This window comes from Pleurodeles waltl, chromosome 4_2 (assembly GCF_031143425.1).
Source record: "Pleurodeles waltl isolate 20211129_DDA chromosome 4_2, aPleWal1.hap1.20221129, whole genome shotgun sequence".
Lineage (NCBI taxonomy): Eukaryota > Metazoa > Chordata > Amphibia > Caudata > Salamandridae > Pleurodeles > Pleurodeles waltl.
Window position 1 is genome coordinate 919614766 of NC_090443.1, and position 25966 is coordinate 919640731.

At 42.8% G+C, this 25966-nt stretch overlaps 1 protein-coding gene across 1 annotated transcript in view; it reads left to right on the forward strand.

The window, feature by feature from the left end:
- TRABD2B (TraB domain containing 2B) overlaps positions 1–15291 on the forward strand; it is a 462624-nt gene extending 447333 nt beyond the window's left edge. Inside the window, exon 7 of the mRNA XM_069232708.1 lies at positions 14731–15291. Coding sequence (XP_069088809.1) covers positions 14731–14953 — 223 coding nt within the window. The 3' untranslated portion in view covers positions 14954–15291. The remainder of the gene's footprint in view (positions 1–14730) is intronic.
- Positions 15292–25966: the final 10675 nt, after the last annotated feature.

Here is a 25966-nt window from a genome sequence, read left to right on the forward strand (position 1 = left end):
GAGTCGGTACCGACTCGCAAAATGTGACTCTGCATCGCGGAAGGCCTTTTGCCCCTCGCAAACTGCGTTTTTCACCGTTTGCGAGGTGCAAAAGGCTACCTACATCTGGCCCTTAGCCTCTTCTTATATCGATTCACAAAAAGTTGGTGCACAGTTTGTGAGCACAATTGGTGAACTGATTCTTAGCACATCTGGCCACTTTAAACTCCTAAGTGTATATTTTGATGCCAAAGGATTAAGCTTATCGATGCACATTATGCCATCATAATATGGTTAACATTTATTCTTTAGAAAATAACGTACCCTCAATGTTTTAAATAAAACTGCAAGTCATTAACATTGTGCAAGACATCAGAGAGCACACATTACATAATAAGGACTTTCAGAGTCCATATTATGTAATGTTTTTCCTAATTATTCTCATTACCAAGACAGCAATTCTGTCATGTGTATATTCAGTGTTACTGTCCTAATCTTTATTCTAGCTGTGTTCCCCTGTAACCCTCCCCCGTTTTTCCTCTTTATAGGATTGTGTATATGCATATTGCATAGTAACACGTTATTCTATTAAACTTCTGCTAAAGGCATCTGGGAATATTTAAAATATCTATATTTTAAAGGAACATAAACAGACAGAGTATTGTATACACTATGAACATTACCTCATTGCTAATTACCTGCTACCATGCCACTGTGAAGCTGATGCCTGCGCCCAACAGATAACCGAGTGCAGTAGAAACCAGATGTTTCTTTTCATGTAGCTCAAACCTCTTGAGTGAGCATATCTCCCTCTCGCCCGGGCTAGGGATCTTCCCATCGCAGGGTGAAAGAGGGTTTACAGCTGGTGTGGAATAAACCAGTATTTATTTTTACTCATTAGGGCTTTTCAACAAACTCATGATAACGTATGTTCCAGTACCTTGCTATCTGTATCAGACAGATGCTACTGTCGCTTTCAGCTAGTCAAAGACCTGATGTACTAAACCGAAAACTTAATGATTGCCTATTACGTCATTCATGCGTATAAAATGTTTTGAAGGTGTAAGAATAAGGACATTGGGCGTGCTATGTGGAAGTGCAGGCTTTGTGAATGAAGTAGCAGGAGTGGTATGCAATTATCAATGCAAGCATCAAGGATGATATGATCTATAGCTGTTGCACTGTGCTATTATTATTAGTGGCGTAGGTAATAATGCCATTTTGAATTCAATAAAATAATTTTGTTTCCAGATATTTGCTGAAAAACTGTTTGTATACAATCAAACTTAATTGCACTTCAATGCAGTAAATCATCCGTGTCAAAGTTGTCCAGTCAAGTCTCCCATTCTCCTCCACGTAGGTGACATATAGCCGAGGACATATTATTATCTGCATGGAAAAGTGCATAAGGTTTGAGAGCCAAGCATAAATGTTAACCGCCAATTCCTCTCTTTTCAATGAAGGCAACACCCCCCAAACACCTCCCTGGTTCCTTTTCTGAAAACTGAGGTTCTACAAATTCCAGAGTCTAGGACCAGAGACACCCAGTAATCTACTTCAGTGTTTCAGTTGTTTTACGTTCTAGTGCTGGATAATGTGCAAGCTGAGTGATTGGAGGCGCCTGGCTGAGATTATTTGAGTGGCCACATTTTGCACGTAACCAAGTCCTTAATTCATAGGATGACAAGTAAAAGCCCTTAATGATGGATGCTTTTAATGTACCTCTAGGCCCTTTTTACCACCAAGAAGATGCTTAAAACGTACATGAGGGAGTGGACCAGGGATGGTAGAATTGCTGAGATGATTGACGGCATCTGTGAAAATGTTTATTTAACGAGATATTTATCTCATGACTAACAATAGCAACTAGAGAGATGGAATGCCTCTTAGACGCAAAAGGATGGTTTTGGTAAATACAGAGTTAACAATCTAATGATATTTCGAAATGTAGGCACATTCAATGGAAGTAGGACATATGGAAAGAGATAGGAAAATAATCTAGAATTTAGTCAACTATTTTATCCACTAGTTCCAACCTGACTTGATTTAATACATCCAGCCATCTTGAATATCGCCTTCGATCAAGCGCATAGAGAGTAAATACACCTCCTGTAAATTCCTCATTGTGACCACAAGAGGATATGGATGAACCCTTGCCAAGCACGTTCCGTCTTTCACTTATGGTGGCTCTCATGATGACCTTTATTTGGGAGCCGGAAAACCTTTTTTAACGTACTGTAAAGTGGCAAGAAAATCAGCACTGCCTGAAATTTAGATTGCATATGTTATTGCTGAAGCAAACTCCTCGTCTTGCATTGTGTGACACCTTGAGCCAGTCTTGGCCTTTTAGTGCTTCCCAAGCTTTGAGCCCATTCTCACAATATTAAAGGCCAAACTACAAGCTCCAGAATGAAATTCGCTGTTAGCTAAATAGTTAGGATTGGTTGAAAGAGCAAGGGTTTCAGATGATGGCTTATCATCACTGAAGCAATGCTCAAATCCTGGATTTTCCCTTTACAAAGGATTGTAAGCTCATGGTTTGGACCACTTGGATTTGTTTGTGGGAATAAAGGCTCCGGCTGCCATAATGCATTAGACTTTTAATTAAAAGTTCGGGCATGGTGTATTGCTTTCCTGGTAACATGGAGATATTTGGTAATCCTTTATAGGGGCCTTTTGGCAGCTGTGTACGGCCACGTGATGGCATCATCTTCCACGAATAGCCCTGCACCGTGGGATTCTAGACATCTGACTGGTCCAGGTTTAAAGTAGCGAATCACAAATCCACATGGCTGCTCTGGAGCCAAACAAGTCTGAACAAACAACCCAATGTTTTGAAATATAAACTGCTGTGAGGACACTGCGCTTAGAAAACAGCTCTTTCAACAAATAGGGCCTGAAATATCTTAGAAAGAAATGTTAAAATTAGCTTTGTGAAACCAGCTACAGATAGGCACCTACAAAGTTTCAAAAAAAGTGTTCAGGAGCCAGGGGTTTTCATCGATGCTTGCTCCATGCCTAGAGCCCGATTCTAGTACCTACAGAGTATCAATAATCACCAAAGCATATTTTACCCCCTTAAACACTGGTTTACAATGATTTTATTTACGTGACTATTGATAGTCACCCACTCAGTTAAGTGATTTGTTAAAACCCATCACAATCCAGTGATTAAAGATGTTGTTCAAAAAGTATCTCTTATTATACATATTAGAAACCAATCAACACAATAAGTCAATTTCCTAGGTGACACATATCCATTTGGCTAAAATTGCCATGACAAAAGTAACATACATACAAAGAGTCACGGGAAAGTGGAAACAAATGAAATTGTCAGAAACTATTAACTATGAGTTTACCTGCAAAGGTTGTAGGGAACTGTAAACAAGGGAGAGAGGCATTGGCATGTGTCATGGGTAGCTCGATGTGTTAAGCATTCCTACAGTACCCAGAGCTGGATTCTGACAGGGATTATTCACTCTGTCGTATTACAGAGACACAAATAGAGAAGAATTGAGATCCCCTAAAAATAACGAAAAATACATGTAAAATAGATTATATTTTGATGGCAGTAAACACCAGATAACATATTGGGTATGTTTTTGTGGACATTTTCAAATTGGTGTATAACTGGAGCAAATGCAAAGGCAGTCAAAGGAAGAAGCGAGAGAGTTTGTACACAGACATTGGTTTTCTGCCACAATAGATGGCTGAGCATTGCTTTGTCTGCAATTATTTATGGGAAAGCATTCTAGACAAGTGTGGTGCAATATCAAATCTATGTAAAGTGTGAGGCACACAACCACCAAATATGGGTACGTTCTGGCTCTGATTGATGCAGATTCCATATTGCATATATAAGAGGGCACCTCAGTGAACTGGAGTTGCACATGGCTATTTGGCACTAGTGGGTGGCACTCATCAGACAGGCTATAGGAGGAGCTATCAGTGTCTCACTTACCATTCCACTGGCTTCCTTCCCAGGATAAGAAGGTGTTTTGGCCAAAAAAATGGGTCACCAGCTAGAGAGCATTCTGGGACTTTAGCAGGGGTGCATGCACTAAACATCAATGTAAGTTCAAGTATTGTTTTTCAAAACGTTTGGTTAGAACATCTAGGGCAGTACTACTGTTGAACAAAATGAGTGACATGTGGGAAGATCCCTGAGCGAGAGATATTTTGGGGGCAAAGCTCATACGCTGCAAATCTATATGTATATACAGACTTATGTTTACAGGGGACTAAAAATAGTGATGGGAAAAAAGTAGAACAGGTAATAGAAGGGGCCATGGTGGGACACCAAGATTGACTCCTGATCCTACTCAAACTCCCTGCAGTCTGACACATTCAACCATCAAGAAATGATCCGAACAGTGAAAGCATTCTTGGGTGTCTCCTACATAGTCATGAAAGTGACATTCATGAAATCAAAACATGCCTCTATGCCATTAAGAATTGTGTGGTCAGTGCTTACCTCAAATAAACTTGACCAAGACATAATTCTCATGTTTCCCAATAGCCACCAAGAGCAACAAAATCAAGCTGGGATCCCAAAACGAATCTGATTAGCTTAATTTCCTAGTTGCATCAAATGCAAAATCACTGGGATGTACCACAAGAACAGATCTCCCCTTCAAAGAATGCTTTGCCATAAAAATCATCCACATGCCTGCATTCCTTCCTGAAGACAGTGAAATGTTTCTTTCCTGAAACCAACTTCAGCAGCACAGTCCAACGTTTAGTGTTCTTGCACATGGAAGGAGGCAACTCTGTGCTGTACAATCTCCCCAACAAACCACTGGCAGGCTACACACTGAACGTGTCTCATCCAAAGCTTGAAGAAGTTCAGCCATATCACTTCAACCTGAAGGAACCCCACTGACTCCCTTGCTAAAACTGTATTCAGCGGCCTCACAATCCACGCCACCAGAAATGTCAAACCTGCATACTTGATTGAGAAAATAAACATCTCGAGTAATCAGAACAACTCTTGAAACCAACAATGCAAACAGTAAGGCAAACCTTTTTCATCTGTGTTTCTAGGATCTGGAAAACATTCCAATTAATATCAGAACTGCTGCAATCCAGCTACAGTTATGCCCCACTACATCTATACATGATAGGAATCACCCCCACATATTTACTGCTTTATTGTGAACAATCATGAATCTTAGCCCAGTGCTCACATCCATGTTGAGAGTGCTGTTGCTCAATGGCCCAGTTCTTGTTAGACAAGTCCCCACACAAATATACTGTCCTGCATACATTCCAGGCTCTATTAGAAGCTTAAGTGGTTTCACAATGGGAATTTTTTCAAAGGAAACAGAGGGCAAATTTAGATGGATTCATCTCTTATCCTGGAAAAAATGGGCTCATGGTATACTTGGTCAGGGTAAATACACTCGTTGGTAAAGTACTCAAATGTAGTTATGATCTGGGCTTAGTAAGAGGTTATGACCTGGGTGTTGAGATGTCAAAATACAATAGGGTCAGTTTTTCACTTTCAGCCATTATGACGTTTTAGCTGAGAGATATACAGATAAACATTTTCTTCCATAAGGTAATGCACATGGGATGTTCTGTGTTTTGTAGTACTTTACTTGAATCAGTTAGTAAAAGAGAATTGGTGCATGTACAAGTGTTAGTATAATTTTCTACGTACTGGAAAAGAACAATAAACAGCCCAGCGTAAGTACTTAATATCGGATTTCAAAGTTGTAGCAGAAGACTGTGGTGTCACTGAAACCAAATTCAACAGAGGGCCCAATTATAAAACTGAACATTTGGAGTATGGAATTGGACATAGCAGCACTGAAATTCAAGCTACTACAAGATATACTCTGTGGACGCGGGGTCCTCTGGGAGGGCTTGCAAATTGGTAGTACACCTTTCTGCAGTCAAATAGAACTGACCGTGGCCAAAAACACATTGTTGTACGATAATATTAAAGAAAATCGGAAAGGATTTAGATAGATGATTGGTGTTCATGGAAATATGTAAGGGTAACGCCATGTGAATACCCAGGGATTTGATTATATACCCTTTTTGGGGAGTGTTGAGGGTAGAACTCCCATTTATGGCAGAAGAGGTAGTAGTTGGTATTGTTTATAAGTGGACAGTAAGAGACAGATGAATGCTACAGTTAATGATGCAAATAGTGCTACATCATTTAAAATGGAATATTGTGTCCAACAAATGCCACATTATAGGGATGGATAGTAGTAACTGATGCTTTGTCTCATTTAAAGTGGTTGTGATTTCATTGGCTGGCACCAGAATCAGAGGAGTGAGAAACTTCGTGCCTGAACAGAGGCATACCAAATGAGGTGATCTGGGTAGAGGACTTATTAGCATTTATATTTCATAAACGCCTAGCATTGGACAAGATAGCTCAGAAAAAGGAAACATTGGCATTTTATAGAAATAGCTCTGGGGTATTGTTGGAGGGTGGGTCATTAGTTGTGTGGCCTGCACAAGTAATGGATCTGCACTCGACTACCACTGGGAACCAAACACCCAATTGTAGCACTTGACTCTCATACGGTAGCGGTGTATAACAGTCAAAGGCTTACTCAAGGGAGGAGGTGTGGGCTTGTAATAACCATTCACAAGCACACAAGAAAAAGCATTCCATAAATCATTGTCTAGTCTGTGCTTTTTCTTTTGATAAAGCAAAAGTACATTTATTACACACATACTACTCAATACTGTGCAACAATTTACAGTTATACACAAGCTTATGAAGTTACCTATGCATGACATTGTGTAATCATTTTGGTCTCTCCCAAAGGGAGATATAAATCAACAACCCACATGGCAGAACATTCACGTGTATTCCAATGCAATATTTGACTGTAACTTGGAGTGAGAGCACCTAATACTGTGAATAAAGTACATCTACTTTGATCACTAGTGGCTGTCAGTGGCTGTCAGTCTCATTTCTCAAATAAGTATCAACAAGCAACATGTCTAGGCAGGTTGGGGTGATTGGTGCTGTTAGGATTACTTTCAGCAGGATCTATGCAATCTACCCACACCCCTAAAGGATGTAAGCAAAGGTTCATCATATTCCACATTGAAACATTCAACATAAAAATGATGCACAGTTGACATAGTCCCTAAAGGGCATCACTTGGTTGTTAATCATTAAGTAATACTATCTTTCACCCCTAAAGGGTACCTTTTATATGGCCCTACACAAGTCATACCATTGGCCACCACACTTTAGCATAACATACTATCCTTTTAACCATAGTCCCTAAAGGACTCCTTTTCTGCAAAAAACACCTGTAATTACAGCCTTTCACCCTTAGAGGATGTTCACCATTGTAGCAATCCATTGTTCCCATCATTCAGGCCAAAAGGACTGCAGCCATGATCTTTGCCCCTACATGGTGCAGTTCCACTACCCTGTAACAAAAGTTCCAGCTGGGATAGAGATTGAGAACACATTGGAACCCTTTAGGGGTTATCCTTCCCAAGTCCCCTGAAACTGAGGGAGTGGACATGTGATAACTTCCTTCACTACAGATCAAGCATGACACCAGTCAATTTCCACAGCGGCCATACTCATCAACGGCCGCCTTTAAAAAGGCATAATTATAAAATAATGTAACATGCATACATTATGGGGGTCACCGGCCGCCAGGGCCACCGACCACGGGAGCACCGCCAACAGGCTGGCGGTGCTCCCACGAGCATTCTGACCGCAGCGGTTCAGCCGCGGTCAGAAGCGGCAAGTCGGCGGGCTCCCGCCGACTTACCGCTGCTCGTGCTGCTCCGCCGCCATGAGGATTCTGACAGCCCCTACCGCCATCCTGTTCATGGCGGGAAACCCGCCATGAACAGGATGGCGGTAGGGGGTGCCGCGGGGCCCCTGCCGTGCCCATGCCAATGGCATGGGCACGGCAGGGGCCCCCGTAAGAGGGCCCCGCAAAGTATTTCAGTGTCTGCCTTGCAGACACTGAAATACGCGACGGGTGCAACTGCACCCGTCGCACCCCTGCAACTACGCCGGCTCAATTCTGAGCCGGCGTCCTCGTTGCAGGGGCGTTTCCTCTGGGCCGGCGGGCGCTCTTTTGGAGAGCGCCCGCCGGCCCAGAGGAAATGTCTGAATGGCCGCCGCGGTCTTTTGACCGCGGTGCGGTCATTTGGCGGCGGTACTATGGCGGACGGCCTCCGCCGTCCGCCATAGTCAGAATCACCTCCTATGTCTCTAATCTGTATTCCCTCCACAACATCTTTAGAGAATGTGACCTAATTCAGGATAAAAGCACCACTCTTGTCAGCCATGGTCCCACATAGGCTACACTCTTGAGCACTTTTCAGAACAAGCAGTATATAATGGTGTGGTATTATAAAGCTCAATAAAAATGCACATAGAATACAAGTATTTCTGAGAGCTGTGTCCTTTGTTTAATAGAAGTGAGGTCCATACTTGGTAAGCCTCAGATCTTGGAGTGATTGGAAAGAAGGCATGTTTTAAGCTTTGGAAATGCGATCTCATTACTAGACTCGTACCTCTGCCAGCCCACAGGCTATTTGGCAGGCGAAGGTCTGTGCAGGCTTCAGAGTTAAAAAGGAATTCATTAAGTCGAAGGGAAGGATACTGATCTGTGAACGTCGTTTAGCCAGAATTGGTAGTTTATTTCCATTTGTTTTATTATGAGTCGCTTATGGTATACACAGGTCTAAGGTCCCACAGTGGCAACACCTGGTAGAATGGCCTAGTCCCATCTTTCTTCCCTCATTTCACTTTCTGAAACGTGCAGTTCTTCTTTGCCTTTCAGTGTTAACATGAAGGTTGTGTATTTATTTTGAGATTTTGTTTAAAAAAATAAGATTGATGTACACATGATCCCTACGGGTATTTTGCAAAGTTTCCCCTAGATTTGTTTCTTGGATACTGGAACCATTTTTGTGTACCTAAAATCTATGGAAATACTTCAAGGGCCAGTAAATTTAACTAGCTATATACTTTACGAATATACATGTCTGGTACATGACTTTGTGAAAAAAAAACAGCATAGAAGGACTCAAAGTGCCTACTTCTGAGCTACATATATATTTACGGGGTCCAGGATCTTATTTCAAGAAGTGTTCAAACTCATTCTGGCGCTCCCCTAGATTTTCGATGACCTTTTTCATGCATACCTACCTATTGATGTCAATGATGAACACTTGGGGGCTTGTTTACAAGCCCCTCTGCGCCACCGGAACATCACTTTAAGTGACGGTCCAGCAGCGCACACTGCAGGGCCATATCTATAAGGCCACATAAAGCCACCCTGCGTGGCTTTTCATGGCCTTGTAAATAAGGACTGAGGCAATGCAGCACAAGCCAATGCGTTGCATCAGCCTGCGACAGGGAGTCGTAAGGGAGACGCAATGAGGAGAAATACCTTTATTTGTCCTCGTTTTTTCCTTTTTTTATGTGTGAATTCTGCAGCACACAAAGAAAATGGAAAGCGTCCCTTGTGATTGTTTTTATGCAGGAAGATGTCATCCCTGCAACGTAGACACCATTGCACCATGGTGCAAGGGTGCTTGGGTTGGCGCATGGCAGCCCATTGTGCACAAGCACAGGGGAAAAGGGCAGGAATGTGGTGTATCTTATAGATATGGCACATTCCTGCTCTTTTCTTTTGACACAGCGCAGCGAAGCAAGATTACTTGCGGCGCTGCCCTGCTCCAGAAACCTTGTAAATGAGGCCCTTAATTCAATAGGGTCATTTATCAACACTATTCTAAATTGTGATCTAGGAAGATGGCAGGTACTGCTCAGAAGAGGATAAGCTCTAAACTAGGAGAGTCGAACATCTCACGCCAGATTTTCAGTTTATCCACAATAGAAAAGTACATACAGTGAATCTAAACTAAAGCCTTGTGGTACCTGTTATTGTGAAATCTGGGGGATAGCTCGATCATTTGATAAACTTTTGGCACTCTTGTAAAACAACAGTGTGTTTATATGTAGTTTTTTTGTTTGTTAGGCATAGTGTTGCTGTGCAAATTGATTCACTTGTTATAAGCATGGGAAAATTCCTTGAATCAGACAATAATTGATATTGGTTGGAATGATATTGGCTGCAGGGTGAAATGGGTTTTCGCTCTAGAGGCACTTAACAGGCCAATTGAGATTGTGAATCAGTGATTGGGCCTTTAATTTTCCTCAGCACTTAATGCAGGGATCTGCAGAATTTGGAGAGTCTGACCCCCTTTAGCCAACATTAAGCAAGCATTGGTAAAGCTTGTAAGCCCTGCTTTGCCAATGCTTGGTGGCTGCTGGTACATGCTTTGCCAATTCTATACAAACACTGTCATGAGCTAATAGCGGCAAGAGGCTCTCTTGAATTGTTATTTTCTGTACTTCTAAGATGGCTGTTATGCTTCATGTAAATGCAACTTGGCAGCCATTTTTGAAGTAATTTTCAAGTTTTCCTCTGATGTCGCTATTGACTGTGCCAAAGCTTTTAAACTGGATCACAAGGAGTGGCATATCTAAAAGTTGAGTCCAAAGTGGACGTTAAGTTGCATTTACATGAAGCATGATGATTATCTTGTAAAAATAGAAAACAGCATTCTGCCCTTGCCGCTATTTGCTTTGCCAATTTTTCAGACTCAGACCTCTCTCTTCCAGGATGTCAAACTAGGAGGATTACTGTTTAAACCATTTTGCAGCATAAAGTTAAAAGTTTCAGGAGCCTCTGCCAGGACTTACCAGGTGTTACTGGGAAAAATGGGGTTTCAGTGGTTACTAGAAAGTTGCAGCCTATTTCTCCTTCACCTTCAAGTGTTAGGCATAAACTAATTGCCTGTTTCTGGGGATGTTAGCAATGGACAATGATGCAGACTGTTTACCCATTGTACTCTTTGCCTCATTCAAAATGGCAGCTCCCTTTTTTATGGTCTCTATTTTGTTAATGGATGATATTCCAATCTAAGATGGCTCTCATTCACTTTCGGATGCATGGTCCTTCCCTTCTGGGTTAAAAGTGGCTCTGACAGTATTTAAAGTTGTGCTGCCTTATACACTGGGCCTGGCAACATCCATATTTAGTAGGCCGACTAGGTCGATCATCTGGCCTCTTCTTTCATGTGCTCTTTTTGTATGCTTTCAGGTGATCCCTCGAGTTCTTGTGTAATTGCTTGCTACCTAACTTGCTTCAGTTAATATTGTAGCATTACCACTAGGAGAAGTACCCAGTGTCCACCTGATTGAGTTGGCTTCAGTACTAATGTTGGAACAGGTGTGAGCCTGACTTACTTACTAGTGCTGCTTTACCAATATTGTTTTCTATAGCTATCCTAGCCTGTACATCCCCAGATTTTACAGTAAAAACTGGGTTTAGGGCATTAGGAAATTGGGAGGCTTGCATCTGCCAGTCCAGCAATCTGGTCATAACAGCTTCACAGATGCAACTGGAATATATTTCTTCACACTTCGCCCCTTAAATTCTTGAACTGATTCGAGAAAGGCACAGCTGCTGTTTGTAAAGGAAAATTATACCATATGATTGGCGGAGATATTTCTCCCTATATTTTACTAGTCACTAGTTCCCAAAACCTCAATTTCCATTTTTACAAGAAGATGTCACTAAAGCCGGTTAAGGTTTAGTTCACAGTGGGTTATGGGTGGAAATAAAAATGGGAGATGGTGTTTTTTCAATATTAGAGAGTTCCAATCAGACTCTGATCCTATCGCACACTGTTAGGTACACCAATAGAATTGAGGCAAGGCAACACATTCTGGTGATACAAAAGAGAGTAACCACTTCATAGATGGTGATAGAGGCTTTAGGTGGCGAGCAGAGCCGAAGAGAAGAATGAGATTTTGAGTTTTCATTTGCTTGCGAAAGGCAGGCAATCACACAGCACCCCAAACCCGTATAGTCCACCATTTGTCCCACATCACCTTTGGATTCTGACACTGGGATAACTCTTAAAATGGCAGAGAGCATATATGAATGAGGTTTCCTTGCAGCCCAGAACATGTAATTAACCCGCTCCTGGTTTAGGAAAATGGCAACACATAACAGTGCCAAAGTTTGAAACCTAAAACAGATATGGAAAATTGATCTTTTGTTCTTATTATTAGTATTAATGGCATTAATACTAATAATAATAATTGAAATAATAGATATTTAGTGCTTGATACTAATCTTCTGTCATTTCTAAATAACAGATTGAACTATTACCCAATATACTGTCCTCAACATATCCACTTGGGGAATGAAGGAAGGCTTAGCCTTTCTTGTTAGGATTCAGAGATCTGCCTTGTTTAATGTCACTGAGCCATTCTGCCTACTATTTATTCATTGAAAAGCTAAATGTAAACAATAAATGTTTTGTAAATCAACTACAGCCAAGCTACACTTAGGGCCTTATTACGACCCTGGCGGCCTTAGCGGTCGGACCGCTGCCAATGTGGCAGTCCGACAGCCCCATTACGACCATGGTGGTTACGCCACTATCGGATCTCCAGCACCGCCAGTTTTCCTCCACTGGAGGGGCTGGCGGTGGTGATTGTCCTACTCCGCCAGGGCAGCGCTGCAAGCAGAGCTGCCCTGGGGATTATGAGTCCCTTGTCTGCGGGCGATTACATGGCAGTAGCACCACCATGTAAAGGATGGCAGAGACGGGGTGCAGGGGGCACCATGGGGGCCCCTACAAGTGCATGGGCAGTGTAGGGGCCCCAATGGCCAGCCCCGTCACACTTTCCACTGTCTGCTTGCTATTGCATCCTATACACAGCAGCATTGCCACCGGCTCTAATGTGAGCTGGCTTTAATGTTGTGGTCTGTTCCCTGCTGACCCAGCAGGGAACTCGTAAAAGGGCCCGTGGGAAGGGGACTGCACTGGCAGTAACCTGACCGCAGGACTTGGGTAGACAGCCTTTTCCGTCTGCCGAAGTTGTAATTAGCCCCTTAGTGATTAAGGATTTAATGTATACATGGATAAGAATCTGCAGGAACTCATTTAAGTCAGGAGAGTCACACACTGTTCCTGCTTAAGACACAACAGTGTTACCTGGACAGTGCCAGCTATTGTGATTTGTGATAACATTTTTTAGAGACCACCTGTACACAAGCCAAAAAATGGCAACAATTTATTAGGAGGAATTGCCAAACGCCTGAATATTCTCAGCTTGTAATTGGCTTGACCTTTGGCATTATTCTGGAGGGAGTCAATAATTGATTCAAAGGTTTCAAATCACCTGCCTTGATTTGGCAATAAGACGAGAAGCACTAGGTTAGTTAAGACTTATTAGGACTTGAGCTGGCTTACAGAATCCCTCTTTTCACAATGTTTAAGTCTAAGTAGGAAGCGTGTACCCAAGGAAGGTGTCCTCAAGGCACTTTGGAATGTGCTGGTGATGGTGTAGGCTTCCTCCAGGTTTCTTGCCTTCTCTTTTAGATGCATATTAAGCTGACTGTGATTGCTGCTAAAACCCTTGAATTGCATTCATAAACCCTGTTCTGTAGACGTGACACAAAAGGAGAGAGAGGAGATCTTTGTCCCTACCACCCGAACGCGCAGCATTGTAACTGGTGATGACATTTTTCTAAATTAGAAGACTGGCATCAGACAAGAAAATAACTCAAATAAAAAATGAAATGCCAAGCTCTGAATGTTAAGTGATTAGACATTGCAGTTAAGTGGGGCGGTGAGTTTCTGCAGAGGTTTTCTTTTTTTTTTTAGCAAGGCATAATTTTCAAGAGAACTACAGATTTTACGGATGCTACATAAAAGGAACCATCTGGGTGAAAGAAATGAGGCATTTGTGATATTTTTCACTGTGGGATCTGAATTTTAACCATCTGTTTGCCAGCAACATTAGTATGCGGTGTCTCGTGATGGTCCATTGCCATGAGACTTTTCTTCTTCAGCAAAGGGAAAGCCAGAATATGCATAAGGAATGCAGGAAATTATGTGACATATTGGTAGTCCAATAATCAATTTAAATGCCAGAATATGCACTGGCAATAAAAAGTGTGCATGCTTTTATCTTAAAAGACCAATTCTTTCCCAACCTGTGGTCTGAGGACCCCTGGGGGTCCTCGAAGCCTACTCAGGAGACCCCTCAAAATTCTGTATGTGGAAGGGATGTGTTGTTGGTTTCCATTCCAAATACTGAATTGTGAATCGATATATGTATCAATGTTGTACAACTTAAATAAAGTCTGAAAATATTGAAAAATTGCTATTTACCGAGTTTGAATGGTAATATATTCACAGCTGAAATGTGAATTAAAAAAACAGTTTGTTCAGGAGTAGGCAGTAATCGAGGGGACCACTGCCAATTCTCAAACAAACTTTAGGAAAAAAGTATATTTTTTTCCGCAGCCCCTTTCTGTTATGGAAAATGTGCTTCATTTTAAACAAAAATGTCTACTTTGTTTACATGAGATCACAGACATGGTGGTCTGCTGATCCAGTCAGACCTCCATCCCTTTAATGGCCTCCAGTCAGAGTAAGTAAGTAAGTCAGAGCAAGTCAATTTGCGACCTAACTCATTAATATTTATGATTTTGGTCGAATTGTGTCCCACTCTGAACTGGAATTTTACAAACTATTAGTACAGAAGTTGGTTCATAAAATTCTTCATTGATTACAAAAACACTTGGAACCAAATTTTTGCAACCAGTTCTATGGACATCTGGTCAATTGTGCAATGCTTTTCTTGAAATCATTGTTTTCAAATTTCTAAATTTATCTGTGAATTCATATGGTCATTTTCTTATTTCACAGCACAACAACACTGCCATCCCACATCAGAATTACCAACGGCTATATCACAGCGGATTATCCTGTCTGGGTTTCCAATCGACTAAATCACCGACCACGCTTGGACCACAAAGTTCATAATCAACCAAAGAGTGGAGCATCAAGAAGCTATACAACCCCACTAATACCTGCCTTTGTCTGTTTGGCAGCAGTCTTATCTCTCACCAGTCTTTTAAGGCCTTCCTGACCCTCTCTGTATAACGTGCAATACCGGCCATAGGATATAATAAAGATAATTTATAAACTAATTAAGATTTTACAGTAATATACAGGGGGCATCTGGGCAGAAAGCAGTTTAGCTGAGCTCCTCTTTCCCAGGACACTCCTTGACAAATTTGTTTTAATTCTAAAGATTTATTGTAACACTGACTTACATCTTCTTTTTGTAGAAGGGTCATTTATTTCCCATAGTGCTATGGGGTTTTGTAAAATATATGTGTTCATATAAAATTGTATTTATTCTACTGTTGAATATATTTTTGTCCCGAATTGTTAATAACACAAAAATTAAAAATGTAGTGTCAATTAAGTGTGTTGGGAACACTTTATGTCAATGTCAGAATATTTTATGCCTCCTGATATTTATAGATATTAAATAATGGAGTACACAGCTGCTTCACAATTCATAAAATATGGAATAGGAATAGTACCATTGTTGACATTCATTTATTAGATTCTGCACATGCATTCCGATTTATAGGTCTGACTGCAATAAAAAAGAAAAGATTAGTAGTCTTATGAAGGTCATGTCTATCAAAAATACCTTATTGCCTCTCCCTGTGACGGGTTCCTGAGACTAAGGTAAGTTAAGTAAAACTTTAAGAATATACTCAGGACCCAATTTGTCCTATGTGGGTCACCGATTGTATGATATACAGTTTTCAACAGAAAGGCAATGGAGAAACTCAAGTTGCATTGGTGCATGCAATACTGGAGTTTTTGACTGAGGGTCAGCCTCTGCCATGAATGCTGATGCATCATGTAGAGGATCTTGGAACCTGCTTGTAGCACGTCTGAAAGCCAACAAAGATAAAGCATCAATAAAAAGGGTGATCCCTGTGATTGAGTCCCTCCTGGAGATGAGTCACTGCATTGGGCAATATTTGCAGATGATTGAGAACATACTTATGAAGACCACATTCAACTTTTTAGGTGTAATCTAGTTGTGACAATGCCATGGAAATTCTAAACTTACATTTGTAAATCAGAGACCATCTATAATATAGATACATGTGTTCCAGAGAGATTTCAAGAACGTTCCCTCATTTTCATGGGAGATAGCCCCATAAAATAAGGAAAATATTTTGCCTCCATGCCCACACCCGGTTATAGAAGCTGGTGCATAAGGAAAGGCTCTGTCAGTATGCTCCCATTCACTGACGGACCTTGCGGGCACTTTCATGGAAGGGAGGGATATGGGAGTTTGATGGTCTCCCCAGATATTCCCCTGCAGGTAGGTGTAGTCACTCATTGTACCTGCCTGCGAAATGATCACTGCCTCCCTTCCAAATATAGGCCAGGTTGCTGTCTGTACAGGTACAAGCAGACTGGTAGCTTCAAGCAGCTAACATTACAGTAATGGGCTGCCCTTGGACAGTCATGAGTTTGCAGTTATGCTGAAGGCAGTACATTCACTGTTATAGTGTGCATTGACTCAGTTTCCAGCAGGCACACCAAGTTATAGTGGAGCACAGTGGCAGCAACCAGGGCAGAGCACCATCTTATTGATATGGGCCCCGGTATGAAAAGAGCTGATGGTGTACCAGCAAATAAACAGTCAACCTGAGTCATGACAACTACCTGTGATTCTCTAAAAATATGAAAACCAGGTTAGTCATAGCAGGAGACAGAGTAGGCCATTGTACCAATAAGGATGAAAATAATGCGGGACTGAATACCATCAGATAGGACCCAGTCGGGAGGAGGACAGTCTCTCTGTACCACTAGGTTTCACTCTGTAGCTGTGGCCTGGGTGTATAAGATGGAGTTACCAATCTGGATAGGAAACGTATTGGACAACAGTTTGAAGTATCAACATTCACTAATCAGAATCCACTATATTGTTGCACTACTGTTGGAAAGTGGATTATTGGTAAGGGCAGGTAGGTACCTACAATTAGCAATAGGCCACAAACCCCCACTAGGTCTAGTCAAGGTCTCAGTAAATTACTCCTTGGTAGCTTGGCCACGAGCACTTAGGTCTAACTTAGGAGACAGGTGTGTAAAGCATTTAATATCATCAAAACAGTAAATAAGTAAAACACAAAACACCACAAAAACCAACACCATTTTATAAAAATAGAATATATTTTTATATTTACGACACCAACATGACAAACATCTAATATATGGAACCAGAGATATAATTTTTTAAAGATTAAGGTCTTTATTATCACTTCAGCGGGGGAAAAGCCCGTCCTCCGAAGTCCCAACGGGTAGGTTGCCACCAATGTGGCAGCCTCCAGCCGGGCCCATTACGAGTTTCCCGCTGGGTCAGCAGGGGGCAACTCAGTTTCCGGCCACTGGCCCAGCGGAAAACAGCCTACGGCATTGCCTCCAGCTCGTAATAGAGCCGGCAGCAATACTGTAGTACATAGGGTACACCAGTGCAAAGCAGACAGTGAACATTGCAACGGGGCTGGCCAGGGGGCCCTTGCACTTCATATGGCAAGGGCATGGGCAGTTCAGGGGCCCCCCTGGGGCCACATGCACCCCATCTCTGCCAGCCTTTTTATGGCAGTGTTACTGCCATGAAATCGCTTTTGGAGAAGGGGGTCCTAATCCCCAGGGCAGCGCTACCCTGGCGGATTAGGACCGGCAGCACTGCCAGGCCGACGTGAAATAGTAATCTGGCGGTCTGACCACAGTGCTACCACCGCAGTCATAATATGACACTTGGACTGCTGCATTGGCGGTGGTCGGACTGCCACCGTGACCCTGTTGGTCATTAGACCGCCAGGGTCATAAAGAGGCCTCAAATGTTTTTTAGCGCCTAAAACCAAAAAGCACCACTTAAGATATCTGGTCACACTCGACCGGGGCAAAGTCAAAATTTGAGGCCGACCGTGCAGGAACCCTGCTTGGCTACACTGAGAGGGATGCCTCAGATAAAGTTTAACCTTCACACTTAGAAAATCTCTTGAAGAGTTCTCTCCGTCCAGGACGAAGTCACAAGTTGAGACCGACCTTGCTGGAGCGCTCTTCGGATACACTGCGCTGGAGGCCTTGTTCAAAACTTCTACATTCGGACTTAGAAACTTTTTCTGGATGATTTCCTCCAACGGGACCAAGTTGAACGTTGAGGTCAACCACAATGGAGCCCTCCTTGGATACACTGCGCAGGAGGGATTGGTCAAACTTTTACCTTCGGACTTAGAAACTTTTTTAGAGCGTTTCTTCGATGATGTCGGGCGCTCCTCCTCAACAAGCCAATTTCATTGCAACATGATCGGATTGCCTTTCGACAAGCCTCTGGTCAAATACTGGAAGTTTGAGGCTTCAGAGCTTATCAGCTGAACATACCTGCAAGTAAGGCCGAGTCACTCTCAACGTTGATCGGCTTGACTCTTGACGCCGGGTCCTTCCACTTACAAAGCTTTTTTTCAAAGTTAATCCAACATTCTCCAAACTTCTGCATCTTCTTCCAGAAGTCCTTTGAGGGTCCTTCAAGTGTCTACAACTCACCCCAAGGTTACAGAAGCTCTGAGCTGCTCCTTGGGGGTTAGGACCTCAACTCCCAGAATGCACTTGGTCCAGATCCTTAAATGGCCACTGGTCAGCTGAGCTATTTTTGCAGAACTTGATGGAGAGGATTCTGGTCAGCTCCTTTCTACCTGTAGCTTGCTTACAGGGAGTCCCTTCCTGAAGTTGTAGAAGTAAGTCAAAGTCCTTTTTCTTGGTGGAGCTCGAAGTGTGCAGCTGGTGCAGTCCTTCTGAGTGCAGGGTCCAGGTGCAGGATATGGGTCCAGCAGGGCAGTCCTTCTTCTTCTTGTCTTTTTCCAGTAGGGATCTTAAGCGTGGGTCAGCTCTGCCATATTATCCTAGCTCCTGGGGTGGAAAGCAGGCAGATGCTCCTGCCCAATCATGTGCAGGCCACCACCCTCCTGAGTGACCACTTCCCAAGAAGTGTGGCAAAAATCAGTCCCAGGGAGCAACACTCCTCCAAAATCTAAGATGGCAAAATTTCAATCTTAGAGTTTAGATCTGGCTGAGTCCACCCACTGGTGTGGCTAAGTTTCTCTTTACACACCCTTTCCAGCCATCTCCTAATCTAATCAGGGGGCACCTGGTTCTCAGGGGCTGCAGGAAATGGGGGAGGACCAGTTGCTGTCCCAAATATCCTCCCCTCCTTTGAAGTCGAGTTTGGCTGCTCTCTCCCATCCTGTTCTACTCTCTGTTGAGGCAGTTCCCCTCCCACCAGATGCTTCCTTTGTTTCAGCCCAGGCCACATCACACCTCATCAAGGCAGCCTGGCTGATGCTAACAGCGGCTGACCAATCAGAGAAAGGCAATACAGGGCTGAATTTAGTAACCTTTAGCAAGAGTTCAACAACTCTTTCATTGTTCAAGTTATATTAAATTCAACAGTGGCAAGTTGTTGGATTTATTATAACTTTTAATTTCATACAAAAATTGCCAAAATTAGCACCTTCCTATGGAAAATAAGACTTAATTAATTTAAAATAAAGTCTTTCCATACTAGCCTATGGAGCCCATTCACAATAAAGGGGAAAAACAAATTTGGCTATTTGTCCATAATTAGGGCTTATAAAACATATTTTATAAAGTCCCTACTTATAGTTACCCTGCACCCAACCATGGGGGCACTTAGTACATACCTTAGGGGTTACGTATATGTACAAATAAGGTCGCTTTGGACTTTGAAAGTACTTTTAATTCCGAAGTTGAATTTGGGGTTAACTTCAACTTAAAAGCAGCCAGCAAAGCAGGCTTGCTTTTAAAATGACACTGGGTACCACAGCAGTGCACCTATGGGTGCACTACCATTGCTGGGGCTCCTAAACCTACGTGCCTTGCCATATACTAGGGACTTATAGGTAGATTGGAACTGCCTATTATAATTATCCTAATTTACTTATACCTCTTTAATCAGAGAACAGGCCCTGAGACTGTTTAGCAGTGCCCAAGGTACCATAAAAGTCAGGAAAACACCAGTATGAGTGAAAAATGGGGGCACAAAGTAAGGGGCTTCTACAATCAGCCCACTTTTCCCACCACCACTACATAGAGTACTCATATTGGCACTATATATATAAGAAATTATGGATAGCCATATAAGCAAGCCTTAGGTAATAGTGTATTTTTAATGTACAAATCCCACTTTTTCTGCATGCTCACCCTGCATTTTCAGGATTTATTTTTGTTGCCAGATTTGAAATCCCAATTAGTATATTTAACTTGCATATAAGTCATTATTATACAGAACAAACTGTACCCAGGGCCTGGAATTTAAATACCTCTAGCGGACTGCAGCACATATTGTGCCATCCAGTACAGTGGCAGTACAAACATGGCTTCAGCCCTACTATTGTAGCCTAACTATTAAAGTGTAAAAACTGTAGCTCAATCTGTCATAATAAATCATTTTGACATGTCAAATCCTTCATTTTAAATATTAATGTCACCTATTTTGTGTGCTTTGTAGCCAACAAGGCAGGCTGAATGCTATTTAAAAGATGGACATTTAGACATTTGAATTTAACATACCCTTACAGTGACTAGTATTTAAAAGCTCTTTTCAGTGTAATAAGGCAGGCTGGACCATACAGAAACACAATATTAATTCTGCTATCTCAGGGTAGAGACAAGCTTGAAAATGATTTGGCAACTCTTTTTAGTATTTATTAAAACCCCAGTTCAATGATGCAGTTGGACTTTAATAAATATTAATCAAAAATAAGTTTTAGAATGTTAGCTTTTCCCTGCGTGAAAAAGTGAAGGCTAATTTACATGAGTCATCGACCTCTCACCCAGCAGATAAAGTGCCCTGAATAAGGGGTGAAAACTGCTCCCAGAGGAGACAAAGGCCTGTGTGTGGGGATTTGTTTTTCTGTCTACTTTCAAAGGGCTTCTCCTGTCACAAGTAGATGCCACATGACAACTGGTCAGGCCCTGTCTTTTGTCTTCTCAGTTAGACAGGCACCAAACACATGGGCTCTGCACAAGGTTCTCCTTGTGCAAAGAAGGGTTTCACCATTTTTGATCCTAGGAGTGAGGTGCACTGTGGGATTGTTTGCAGTAGGACAAGTAGAACCTTCCACAAAAGTGGATAGTGCTACCTCTCTGAATTTTTACACCATTGGTTAGCAAGGGATGAGGAGTCACCCCTACTCACGAGCTAGCGCCAAGCATCCCCTGGAACTATCCTCATAACACTACCGGACCTGAGTTAGTTTTGAACTTTAACAGGGTGTAAAATAACTATTCCTACATTGATCTAAGCCACATTGCTGAAATCATTGGATTATTATGGGGGCAGATTTACTATTCCCACTTCAATTTAAGCTATGTTATGGAAAATGTTGGACACTGAGGGATCTACATTTACTATTTCTACTCCAATCCAACCAACATTGGGGAAATCTTTGGGTTTTGAGTGTGATAGATTCACTATTCCCACCTTAATCTAAGCTGCATAGAAGAAAGTGTTGAAGTTTGAGAGGGTAAATTTACTATTCTGTATCCAGTCTAAACCACACTAGTGAAAGGGTTGGGCTTTGTGGGAGGGGTGGGGGATAATCTTCCTTTTCTAAAAACGTTATTTATCATTTTCACCTGAAAACAACAGACATTACTAAGGCACCCATCAGGATACAGAATAAACCTTATAGAATAACAGGCATACAGGTATATAAATCAATAGATGGGTGTACAGTAAAGAAAAAACATGTCAATATCAGCTGAAAAGGGAGCAAGGGCAGAACACAGAACATACAGGCCCATATTTATACTTTTTTAGCGCCGCATTTGCGTCGTTTTTTGACGCAAAATAAGCGCAAACTTACAAAATACCATTGAATTTGGAAAGTTTGCGCCGATTTTGCGTCAAAAAACGACGCAAATGCGGCGCTAAAAAAGTATAAATGTGAGCCACAGTGTTCATAGCCGGGCCACAAGACAAGTCCAGGTGATGGATAAAGGCCAAATGGATGACAATCAGTCCTAGCAGTGAGGTCCAACTTTAGCAAGTAGTCACGTAATGGTTGCCAGATATCTTTAGGGTTTAAGTAGTTGGGTGTGATGTGGCATACTATTCACAAGATTTATCACAGTAAATCATATTCTTCAACCAAACAGAGTTAGAGGGACAAGTTTTGCTACCCCAATGTAGTGCAATCATGCATTTGGCAATGAGCAGAGCAATAACAGTGAAGCAGCAAACCACCTTGGGGACATCATCAACATATCCCCGGAGAGCCAGGAGTGGAGAGGGGTTAGTGTGGAGACGATTTTTTTTATGGTAAGGAAAGAAATCTTTCCCCACGATGGGGCAGGTCGAAGTCAAGTGAGTGAAGTCTGCATCAAGGACACCGCATCTGGGACATTGAAAGGGATGCGTGGGATCGAAGTGTGCTAAATCACGTGGAGTGATGTAAATCTGGTGTAGGAATTTGTAATGCAAGAGTTTGTGTTTATGATTTATGGGGACTAATTTAGTCTGTGCTCAGCAGTAATACCAGATTTTGTCAGAATGAAGTTGCCCAAGGTCATGCTCCCAAGGATCAAGCGTCCATCTGTCCAGGTCAGGCCTAAAGGCCATGAAGGAGCGGTACAGTTTGGAGACTGTTAGAAATAGGGTCTTTGGTTGGCAGTTAGGATACCCCCTGCCAAGCAAGGACCCTCACTCTAGTCAGGATAAAAGAGAATCCCCCTGAGCTAACCCCTGCTTACCCCCTTGGTAGCTTGGCACGAGCAGTAGGCTTAACTTCAGAGTGCTAGATGTAAAGTATTTGTACCAACACACACAGTAACTTAATGAAAACACTTCAAAATGACACAACACAGGTTTAGGAAAATAGAGAATATTTATCTAAACGAAACAAGACCAAAATGGCAAAAATCAACAATACACAAGTCAAGTTATCAATTAAAAAGCAAAAAGAGTCTTCATATAGTTTTAAACACACACTAACACTGTTAGCGTGAAAATGTACCTTGGGTGTGTCAAAAATAACCCTGCACGGGCGAGTGTGCGTCAAAAAGGACTTGTGATGCGTTGATTTCACTCACTAGCGAGACCTTGCGTTGTTTCTCCTTCTGTCAGGTCGGGCGCACGTCTTTTGCGTCAGAGCGATGCGTTGATCCGGTCAGCACTCTCGGGTCCGAGCGGGCCTTGCGTTGTTTTTACACGCCCAGTGGTGTTTGCGTCAGAAATCCTGCCTCATGATGATCCAAAAACTACGCAGCGTGAGTTGCGATCTCACCAGCCTCCGCCAGCGATGCTGCGTGTCATTTCTCCAGCTCCTTGCATCGATTCTTCGGTCGCGTTGCTGGCCAGCATCGATTTTCAGCCGCGAAGCCAGCAGCGTGTTGATTTTTCAGCCGCAGATCGGAGTCACCTTGATCTTTTCCCTGCATGGCGTTCTGTGTGTGGATTTCTTCCTCTTAGGCAGCCAGCTTCTCCTTTCGGGGTCCTAGGAACTGGATGGGCACCACTTGGCAGAGTAGGAGTCTCTCCAGAGACTCCAGGTGCTGGCAGAGAGAAGTCTTTGCTGTCCCTGAGACTTCAAACAACAGGAGGCGAGTTCTAAATCAAGCCCTTGGTGAGCTTCACAAGATGGAAGGCACACAAAGTCCAGTCTTTGCCCTCTTACTCTGGCAGAAGCAGCAACTGCAGGGTAGCTCCACAAAGCACAGTCACAGGCAGGGCATCTCTTCTTTCTCAGCTCGTCAGCTCTTCCCCAGGCAGAGGTTCCTCTAAGTTTCCAGAAGTGTTCTAAAGTCTGTGGTTTTGGGTGCCCAATTTCTCCTTTGAAGTAGGCCTACTTCAAAGCAGAGTCTCTCCTGAATGTGAAATACTGACTTGCCCAGGCCAGGCCCCAGGCACTCACCAGGGGGTTGAAGACTGCATTGTGTGCGGGCAGGCACAGCCCTTTCAGGTGTGAGTGACCACTCCTCCCTTCCCTCCTAGAACAGATGGCTCATCAGGAAATGCTGACTACACCCCAGCTCCCTTTGTGTCACTGTCTAGTGTGAGGTGAAACCAGTCCAACTGTCAAACTGACCCAGACAGGGAATCCACAAACAGGCAGAGTCACAGAAATGGTATAAGCAAGAAAATGCTCACTTTCTAAAAGTGGCATTTTCAAACACACAATCTTAAAATCAACTTTACTAAAAGATGTATTTTTAAATTGTGAGCTCAGAGACCCCAAACTCCATGTGTCCATCCGCTCCCAAAGGGAATCTACACTTTAATCTGATTTAAAGCTATATGTCCTACCTTAACCATACACTGCACCCTGCCCTTTGGGCTACCTAGGGCCTACCTTAGGGGTGCCTTACATGTAAGAAAAGGGAATGTCTAGGCCAGGCAAGTGGGTACACTTGCCAAGTCGAATTTACAGTTAACACTGCACACACAGACACTGCAGTGGCAGGTCTGAGACAAGATTACAGAGCTACTTATGTGGGTGGCACAACCAGTGCTGCAGGCCCACTAGCAGCATTTGATTTACAGGCCCTGGGCACCTCTAGTGCACTGTACTAGGGATTTACTAATAAATCAAATTTGCCAATCATGGATAAACCAATTACATACACATTTTGTAAAGGAGCACTTACACTTTAGCACTGGTTAGCAATGGTAAAGTGCCCAGAGTAACAAAAACAGCAAACACAGAGTCCAGCACACATCAACAACCTCAGAAACAAAGGCAAAAAGTTATGAGAGACCACGCCAAGGCTGAAAAGTCTAACAGGGACCAATTGTGCCCCATCAGGATCAATAATGAGAGTCAAGTGAGAGAAATCGTCCAGAGCAGGGGGATAGAAGGGCATGCATGAGCGTAATGTGTTATGTAGGTGCTGGAGCACAAAAAATCCATGAATGTAGCATCATAAAACTGGACATCGTCAGCATAGGAAAGCAAATGGCCACTCGGAAAGAGGTTGCCAATAGTATGTAGGTTGTATTTGGATAAAATGTCCTGGGCTAGATTTCCCAGTGTAAGAGGGAGCAAAGGATCGTTGTGTGGCAGGGGAATAGATGGGCCGTTCCACCCAAAGGCAACAATGTTTCTGCTGTGCCCAACTTGTGGTGGAGAGAGTTTGAATGTCAGTTGGATCCAAGGGGACACCCTTGGATAGTAAGGATGGGAGCAGCACTTGCCCAGCCTGGTCTTTCTCAGGTCTGGTGTAAGGATACATGCATTGAGGTGATAACAGTGATAGGCAAACTGACATTGAGCCGCAAGATAATAGAGCTGTAGATCTGGCATATCAAACTCGCTGCACTCGTAAGGGAGTACAAGAGTGTCCCCTTTGATACAAGCCTTGTGTATTGCCCATATAAGGCGCAGTAACAGGCTACGGAGGGTGTCAAAAAAGTGGTTAGTCAGCAAGATCAGTTTGTTGAGGAAAAGCTAGAGAAATTGGGGAGGGGGACTGCCATTTGTGATGATAGCTACTCGTCTGGCCAGTGATAGCGTGAATTTTATCCATCAATCAATCTGTGTAAACATGTGGTTGATGCAAGGCCATAGTTGAGGTAGATTATCTGTTCTTTGTCCCTGTGAAGGATGGTGCCCAAGTATTTGGCAGAATCCATACAACACGATAGAGGATATTTAGGAAGTTCAGGTTTCGTGACCGTGGTTAATGTTTAGGCCAGAGAGGTCACCAAAACGGAGAACCTCTTGTATGAGCTGTGATTTACAATGATCATCTCGGGCTCGAAACTTCTCATTTAGTGCAGAATGGTTGTGGTAGAACTCAGGGCCATCCACAGTTAGGGTATAGACATTAACTACAAGTATGGTGCAAGCTGCTAAGTTGCCGGCAACCAGGACATACCTTGCCGTTTGGTCAAGTAGGCTAGTTGTGTGGGTAGAAGGGAGCACTTTTGTGAGTTAGTGAATTAGTGTGCACACTCCTCTTGAGTATAAGCTATAGCAGAAGAAACAATGCTGGCCCCAGGAGGACATGAATGTGTGTGACTTCAGGATGACAGGTGAGTCTC